Source organism: Accipiter gentilis, unplaced genomic scaffold (genome assembly GCF_929443795.1).
Source record: "Accipiter gentilis unplaced genomic scaffold, bAccGen1.1, whole genome shotgun sequence".
NCBI classification, from domain to species: domain Eukaryota; kingdom Metazoa; phylum Chordata; class Aves; order Accipitriformes; family Accipitridae; genus Astur; species Astur gentilis.
In genome coordinates, this window is record NW_026061042.1 from 621,738 (window position 1) to 630,654 (window position 8,917).

Sequence of the window (8,917 nt, forward strand, 5' to 3'; positions counted from 1 at the left end):
TCCCACAGGGAGCATCCCAATAGAACACTGAACGCTTTAGGACTGAAGGCCACTTTTTAGAGTACACAGCTTCGTTTATAAGGCCCAAGTACACATTTTTCTGTCCCAAAGCCTTGTTTCGACTGTCCAAATACTCCTTTTCGCGTCCCAACCCTTCTTTTTTGTGAACAAATCCTCATTTTGATGGTCCAAAGCTTTATTTATAAACTCCAGAGCCCCATTTCAGGCTCCACAACCTTGTTTCTAAACTCAAATTTTGAGGCTCCGAACCTCAGTTTTAGGGCCCAATGCCTCATTTTCGGGGTCCAAAGAATCGTTTCCACAATCCACCCCTTCATTTTTAGGGTCCTGAAGCCTCATTGCAGGGGCCCAAATACCCATTTGTAAGGTCCAAACCTTCCTTTTACAGCACAAACCCCACCGTTAGAGCCCCAAGCCTCATTCTTTACCTTCCAAAGCCTCCTCTTCAGGGAAGAGAGCCTCCTTTCCAGGGACCATAGGCTCATTTTTAGGATCCAGTCTGCAACTAGGGAGAGCCCAAGGCCTCATTTTGGGGGTCCAAATATTCAATTGGAGGGCCCAAAGCCTCATTGTAGAGGCCAAGCTCCTCATCTGGGGTGCAAGGCATCTCTTGTTTAACGCACAACCCCTCATTTGGAGCTTCCAAAGACCCATTTCTAGGGCGCAAAGCCCTCGTTTTTGGTACTGAAGCATCCCTTGAAGGCACAAAACCTAATGCAGGGTTCAAAGCCTCAGTTTCATTTCCAAAGCCCCACTCTTAGGGCCCAAACCCTCCATTGGAGGGTCCAAAGGCCTCTTTTAACAGCTGAGGGCCTCCCCTGGAGTGACCCAAGCCCTCTCTTTGGGACCAAAGCCTCATGTCTTGGGGCCCTATCGACACCAATAGGTTCCCCTCCTTTGCAGAGCCCAAAGGGTCACATGTAGCATCTCCCCCACCATTTTTAGTGCCCAAAGCCTCATCTGGAGGGCCAAACTCCTCATTGTTCTGGTCCAAACCATTTGGCCTTTTATGACCCATAGCTGTTCTTTAGGGCCCGCAGTTTCACTTGGAGGGTTTAAACCCTCAGCTTTAAGGCACAAAGCCACGCTTTTAGGCTCCAAAGTTACACTTACAGGGCAGAAAGCCTCGTTTTCCCTTCCCAAAGTCTTAGGTTTGGCTTCCAGAGCCCCATTTCAGGCTCCAAACCCCCATTTTGAGGGTCCACGGGCTCCCTTGCAGTTGGCAAAGTCTCCTTTTTAGAGCCCAAGGCCACTTTTTTAGTTGCCGAACTCCCATTTTCAGTCTCCAAAGCCTCATTTTTAGGATCCGGCCAGTCGTTTTCAGGGTCCAAGCCACATCCTGAGTTTCCAAACCCTCATTTTTATGCTCCAAACCCTTCTCTTAGGGCCCAAAGCCTCATTTTGAAGGCCAGTCCCTTGTTGCGACACAGACAGGACTGTCGGGGGATGCAACAGGTCTACGGAATGCCTGACAGTTCGAGAACAGCGCGACCTTGAGCAGCTTGTAGTGTATCCTTGAAAGTCTGGGAAGATCCGAGAAGAGCGGTACAAAAACAAGATAGCGATAAGAAGAACCGTCCTGATGAACTCGCCAATCATGCAGTTAGTTACTAACTAAACCAATCATATACTAACACATACTCCGAAGTAGGGGATAAAAAGGTGTGTTAGAACAATAAAGGAGCCATTTTGCATGATCTGTTACTTGTCGTGTCCGTCTCTACCGCGACACAGGACCACCAGCGGGCCTGGGTAGGAACCCCAAGGCCCATCAGGAGGTCGTGAGGGGACAAGAGAATAAATGCACAGAACAAGGCGCAGCCTTCAACAGCGCCCACCTATGGGACTCACAGAAGGCATGAATACAGCTTTACAGAGCTGGACCAGCCCCTCCAATAGCCCAGCCACAAAGCTTTCTAAACAAGGCAGAAACATTGACTCCTTTTCTCGTCCCTACTTAAGATTCCCTGTAGAACTGGGTCTTGGCCTGACCGAGGCTGTAGGAGGGAGGAAGACGAGGGAAAACTTTGCAGGGAAAACACCCAGACACAGTATGGCCTGGCATCAATAAATGTAGGCACAAGCAAGCCCTTGGGAGCAAACTCTTTATTCTCTGCCTGGGGGAGCTGCCTGGGGGCTCTGTGGCCCTGGAGCCACACACCTCCTCAGGACATCCTCCACAAGGCTCCCAGCTACCGCCCTCTTCAACGACTCGGGCTGCACGGGCTCCTCCGGGAGAAGCTTTAAACGCACTGGTCTGTGCCGTGCTCCTGCCTGGGTAGGGCACTTGGGACCCGCTGGAGGCATGGGCTCTCTTGGAAACTGGGGGCCCGTGGAGGGAAGGGTGTCTGCGGTGCTCCCTGGCCGGAGTATACGCAGAGTTTCCAGTGCAGGCACTGAAGACCTTGCTGTGGCTCCGGAGGTGGAATCCCTGGACTCCTGAAGGCCTTCTCTTGGCCGGCGAGCACCTTGCGCAGCGCCTCGGCGGAGAGGTGGGAGGAGAGTACGTGAGCTCTCCTCTTTGAGTTGTCCCGCTTCCTCCGAAGGCGTGACTATTGCAGGGAGGCTGAGAGATGGCAAGACTTCCCTTGGTTGAAGCTTCTCCGATTTTTGCTTGGACTTCCTTTCTTCCTCTAACTTCTTCCTCACCGTTTCCAGAATTTCAAGGACAATGGTTTTGGCATACCCGATCAATTCAGCATCCAGCTGCTGAACTCTGGAGATGGTGTTTTGGATGCTCTCCTTGGCAATCTCACGACTCACTCGTGAGACATCAGCAGCCTTTTGCAGTGGTTGCAACACGGGCACCTTTGCTCTCTTGCTTGCTTCTGGGATCTGCCGTTCCGATGCTCTGGCTGGTCCTTGTCCTTCTGTCACGCCTTGAATCTTCAGGATCTCAGAAAACTGACAGCGGAAGTCCTGTTCAAACTGAGAAGCTACAAAGGATGACAAGGTGGAGCTAACACTTTCAACAGCCTCTTTCGTCCTTTTGTCGATAGAAGACTGTGAAGATGCTCTGTCGGAAGATGCTAGTTCTGCCTCCCTCCATCTCTCTTCTCCAGATTTGCCTGCTCGGCTGGTTCTTCCCGCAACAAGCTCTGACAGCTTCTGCCTGCCTGCTGGCCCAGGCTCGGCTGCCTCAGACGTGCTGGGCACCAAGTGCTCCCCAAAGCTCTCCAACACGTTCGCCACAATCTCTTGAGGCACCAGTCTGATCTTGTCCCGGCGATCCGCAGAAGTGTCCAAAGGCTTTGGCCTTCTGGCACTGGCAAACACCCTTCCACGGACCTCATGGGGAGCCTTCCTTAAGACGCGGATGGACTGATCCAGCACCTTCACCCGCTCCAGCACCTCCTGGACCACGGTCTCACCCACCTCTTTAAGCTCCTGGTCTTCTGCCAGCGTAGCCTGCAGCACCGTAGGCTGTATGCTGTTAGGCGCTTCTTCTCCGGCACACGCTGCAGACTAAAAGGAGGAGCAGTTAATGAGTGAGTGGGTTCCTTCACCTCCCTTTGCTTTCCTCTTCCTCCTCACAGGACCCCTGCCCAGATGAGTCCCTAGCAGTCAAGCTGGAAAAACTCTGGTTTCTCTGTAGGCCACCTGGCACACGGAGGTTTCTGGTCTCCTGCGGCCAGGAGCCAAGTGTTAGGGGCACCTCTCAGAATCAAGCAGGTGCCATTTTGCTTAGAGCAAAGGGCACTGTAGCCCCCCTGGACCTCAGAACCAAAAGCAGAGGGAAAGCTGTCGAAGGTACTGGACCAGGCTCTTCTGCCATGGGTCCCAGCTGCCCTCTATCAGGGTGCCCTGTTTGCCCCTTTTCAGGGCCGAATGCCAGGAACGGCTGTTCTGAGAGCAGAAAAGAAAACGATCCTTCTTCTTGAGGCACTTGGCTGTTGTCTGCCAGCCCAAGGAAATGTCCTTGGGACAGGAGGCAGCCTGAAGGTCCACCGCGGGCTGCCAGCCTCGTGCAAAGTGGGGAAGAAATTGCGAGTCAAGCACAGAGCCAGGCAGCAGCCGGAAATTGTCATTTGCTCTTTTGCAGCTTGACAGCCTGACTGCCACGGCAGAAGGAGTTTAACCCTTCACCCCAGCATGGATAGCACCCCACACTATCCAGAAATGCTTCCCAAGTGGCTGTTGCAAGGGATGGAGCCGGGCAATGTTTAACGGGACCCCCGCTAACGAGAACTGGGCAACAGCAGGCTCTCCGCTAAGCTCATCAAAGACCTCCTGGAAGAGAAAACCAACCCACGAATGGCCAAGCACCGGCACTGTCAGGTTCAGGGACGCTGCATCTTTGGATGCAGAAGTCTTTGGACGAAACCAAGACTTTTTCAACCAGGCGCGAAACCAGCACCATGGACCGTGCGGCCACTAGTGCAGCAGGTTTGTGCTAAATGTGCGAGTCCCTGCTCAGAAGTGGCCACTGAGAGCGCCCAGGCACACTTCTGTGTCAGAAAGGGCTAGTGCCTCGTGTCTGAGACACAGGAAGGCAAGCAACCGCTTCTTAGTCTCCGACAGCCACCCTCAAACAAGGACACGTCGCACACTGGCCAGGCACCACCTCCTCAGTGACCAAGCACCCTTCGCAAGCCCTGAGCAGCTCTGTGTGTGTGGCAGCGTCCTCTCCCGAGTACCAGGTACCAACGTGCTGCCGCAGAGCAGAGGCAGCCCCCAGCATCCACCCGGCTCCTACTCACCGGCCTTCCTTTGAGAGCGGACTTTTCGGAGCTGCTCTGCATGCCTGGCTGCCTCCTCTTTCCCAGCTGCTGCTGCTGCTGGCACTTGGCCTGCTGGAGGAGGCGTTGCTCTTTTTCAAGAGCCTCCAGTCTTTCCATCGGCTTCTTGGTCACAGTCAGATGCCTGTCAAAAGAAAGGAAGGCAGCTGAGAAGGAGCACCTCTGACCGTCTTGCCCAGGCCATTTTCTGCTCGGCCACTCCCATCACCCTGCTCCTGGTTACTTTGCTCCAGTAGTCCTCCTGCCTGTGCAAGGCTCCAAACACAGACTGCGCCAACGTGACTGCAGCCCGCACCAGCTCCTTCCACCACTGGCCTTTGTTTACTCCAACAGGAGGCTCCAGCACTTCTCTCAGGGACCAGAGGCCCCCTTGAAGAGCAAGCGTTACTTGGCCTTTTCTTACCTCTGCCTCCTCTTCCTCTCTCCACCTGGCAAACTCTGTCTTTGCTCCTGCGGCAGCCACTCTTGCGGGTGAGAAACGTCAGTCCCTCCCGGCAGTTTGGAGGCATCCTCTGATTGGGCCAGGTCTTGCTGAAGCTTTTTCTGAAAGGTGACATTGGGTTGTGGCTTGCTGTTGCCTGGACAAGCGCTCACGCCCCTGCACGCTGAGGCACCCCGCGGACCCAGGACAGCGATCCGCTTCAGCCACGCGACGAGGGCAGAAAAGAAATGCTTCCCTCGGGACTCCGCGTGCTTGCACATGGCTGTCCTGCCCATGCCCACCCCTGCACCCTGCGCTAGCTCAGCTCACAGCCCGGTACTCCTTTCCCTGCCACAAGACCCGGCCCAGCAGCACAGCCCTCACCTCTTCTGCACTGACCGCCTCCCCTCCCCGACATGCTGCAAGTAAAGCCCCAGCCCTCGGCACTGTGCCGCTGACCGGTGCCCACAAACACTCCGCTTTGCCTACCTCCTCTCGCATGAATGTTTTCTCTGCCTCCAGCTTGAGCGTGGTCAGATATTGCCTGTACTCATTGAACTCCTTCAGAGTGCAAACCACCTATGGAGAGACGAGGGGAGAAATCCCCCGAGAACTCTCAAGCCAGCTCCGTAGGCTGCCTTCCCCAAAACAGCCCAACCCCAGCGGCGGGAGGGGAGATGCTCCTCTGCACACCCTCCCCTCCCCTCCCCAGTGGCAGGGCCCCTGACTCCCCCCCAGCCAGGGCCGAGCGGTGCTCCTCGCCTCAGCACCGGGCCTCGCACCGGCTGCCTCGACGCTCAGGCAGCGCGGGGCAGCCGGAGAAGAGCAGCAGTGGGAATTGCCAGAGGGACGCTGGCGCTACTTCTGCTCCCAGGGAAAGCAGCCCCACAGCCCTGTGCCCTCCGCCAGCAACAGGCGGCTGCAGCAAGCGCTCTGGGAACCCCGCTTGAGGAGGACTGTTTTTATCAGCCCGATACCCAAACCTACTCTGCCGTCACTGGTGACGTAACCCTCTCTTTTCAGCCTCTGCAGGTTGTCCTTGCGTTTGTGGTAGGCCCGCAGATGCGGGTCATGCAGGCTGTTGTAGTCGGTGCTCAGCAGGCGGCAGTATGGATCTCCCAGATTGAAATAGCCAGAGGGCTGGTGAAGCTGTGAGAGAGATTTTGCACACTATGAAGGAGGAAGGAGAGAGCAGCAAAGGGGTGCCAGGCGGTACTTGTGAAAAAGTAAAGGTCCTTTGAGGACCAACACTCTCCTCCATCCTTCTGAAGCCACAGAGGACACCACAGCCGGGCTGCGGGGTCAGGCTGGGCTGAGCTAGGCTGGGCTGGGCTGGGGGAGAGAAGACAAAGCCCACCAGCAAAGTAGGCATCTTAGGCCAGCAGAAAGAACTGCAGACCTTGCCAGTCCTCCTCTTTGTCTCTGCACCAGGGAGCCAGGAGCTTCCCTCTACTCCCCAGCGCTGCCAGATTGAAGGGCTGTGGTGCCCACTGTAGAACAGGCAGCCACAAGGACTTCTCTGAATGACGGGGACCCCGTAAAAGAGGAGAGCTCTTCTACCCCTTTCTACTTCCTTTACCTTTTCCCCCAGCTTTGTCCTGCAGAAGACAGGCTTGGAGCCCGCGTGCACAGGGATCTTGACCCCAAGGGGGAGGTCCAGCAGCCCAGGACCTCCTTCTGCCAGTGGCTGTCTCCTGTTCCCGAGCTAGAAAGAGGGAGACACTCATGGGCACTCAGGCACTATCTCCATATAAGCCTCCTGCACGGCAGCTGCGAGAAAGGCTCTCGGAAGACTCCAACCAAGGGGAGCGCCCAGAGCGGCCCAGGCAAAAGCTGCTCTCTCCTTCCTCGCCCCCGTCCCCGCAACTCCCGACCCTCCCTCAACCCACGTCTGCGTCCTTTCGCAGCAAGCCCTCCCACCTGCTTAGCCGTAAGCCAGGCTGGGCAGAGAGGCAGGACTCCCTGCAAACTCTCCCCAGCCCGACCACCTTGGGATCCCTCCCAGCTACCCAGCCATGTCCCAGGCTCCCGGCCTGAGCACTCTCCATCGGCACACTGCTCACCTTTCCCCCCTTCCCCACTACGCTCAGCAGTGCGTCCACGTTTCGGACGCCAGCAGTGAGACGGTGCTCCATGGCTCCTTCCAAGAGCTCTCCTGGAGCTGCGACCCTGCGCTGGCACCTCTCGCTCCAGAGGCACCCAGCTGTGGCCACCACAGCCGGTCTTCCAGCAAGCGCTTATATAGAGCAGTTGCACATTGTTGCATCATTGCATTGCTGCATCATCACGTTGCTGCACCACCGCATTGTTGCATCATCGTCTTGCCACGCCGCCGCCCAGCCGCCCCAGGGCCCACCTGCAGGCCCGTCTGGACACGCATGAGGGCCACCCGCTCTCGCTGACCCTGCTTTGAGCAGGGGGCCTCCACTCGGTGCTGACCTGCTGCCCCTTCTTCCTCCTTCTACCTCTTTTTCCCAGCTTTGGCCTTCAGATGGCAGGGCTGGAGCTGGGCCACCCGCGGGCGGCTGCTGCTGCACTGGATTTGGTAGACCATTTTTAGACCATTTTCCTGTCACGGGCAAAGCAGCCTCAACTTGGGGAATTGCACCGAATTACATTTTTGGCCCACTGCCCTCAACATCTCCTTCCCGATTTGCGTCTTGAGAAACACAGAGGACAAACGAAGGATGCACAAAGCCCCTCTCCTCCCCTTGCTTCAGCCCAGACACCTCTCTGTCCCCTCCTCAGTCTCCCCTGCCCTCGTTTCTGCTGCGCGTCACCCTCTGCGACACCCTCCCAGTGCCTCCCGGGAGGTGATGGGCGGCGCAGGACGTTCTGCAGCGGTGCAGGGAGCACCTCAGTGCCGCCTGCTGCTTCTGACCCATCAGCTTCCTCCCACACCAGTGACCTCACCACACCCCAGCAATGTCACCTGCCACCGCACCACCCTCTTGCTTGCCTCTGTCCTCTGCCTCTGGTTCTCACAGTCCCTGCCCTCCTCCTGCTTCCCCAAGGGGCTGAGGAGCTCAGAGCTGGGGCAAAGTGGGCACAGCGCTGCTACAGAAACCTGCTGCTGGTGATTCGCGGGTTGAGGCCCCCATGGAAAGGAGGCACTGTCACCTCTGTCAGGAAGAAAATACCCTCCTGATCACCGCAACACGCTCACTCACAGCCCACGCTGCACTTAGTGGAGAGGGACCAGAACGATCCATGCATTGCCTCTGACACTCAAACGGTTTTAACACGGACCTGACTCGTGTTTTCCTGACCCTCTTGCAGAAGGGGAGAAGGAGCCGCCAGCAACCGCAGCCTCTGCATCTCCAGACCTCGCTGGAGAACGCACTCGGCACTTGCTTTCTGCAGAGACACCGCTTCCTCAGCAGCGGGGGGACGAGTGTGAGCCTGGCAATATATAAAACAGTAAAAGCAGGGGCAAGCCAGTGTTACTGGTCAGCGGGTCCTGCTGCCCCAGGCTCTAGGCAACAGAGCAGCCAGAGCACTCGGGTGTATCGGACTGTAAAAGTGAAAAGGAAGAAACCTCGGGCAATCTGAAGTTCTAGGCAAAATGACACCTCCTCTCTGAATCCACAAAGACCCTATCCATGGCTTTTTTGTCCTGGCCAGGCAGCATAAAAAAAGAAAAATAATTAATTAAAAGAAGCCAAGAATATTAGGCAGAACAGCTTATCTTCCAGGATTTTCTAACTTGTAACCTGCAGACCCACGCAGATGCCAC

General features: G+C 56.2%; 1 protein-coding gene across 1 annotated transcript; it reads right to left on the reverse strand.

Annotated features, from left to right (window-relative positions):
• Positions 1-1,624: 1,624 nt before the first annotated feature.
• LOC126037315 (trichohyalin-like) lies at positions 1,625-8,491 on the reverse strand. Its single transcript, XM_049797630.1, has 9 exons — positions 7,245-8,491; positions 6,761-6,886; positions 6,169-6,330; positions 5,671-5,760; positions 5,164-5,303; positions 4,722-4,884; positions 2,931-3,486; positions 2,529-2,783; positions 1,625-1,635 (listed from the first exon to the last, which is right to left on the reverse strand). The coding sequence occupies exons 1-9, from the start codon at positions 7,314-7,316 to the stop codon at positions 1,625-1,627; spliced, it is 1,575 nt and encodes a 524-aa protein (XP_049653587.1). The 5' UTR covers positions 7,317-8,491.
• Between the last annotated feature and the right edge of the window lie 426 nt (positions 8,492-8,917).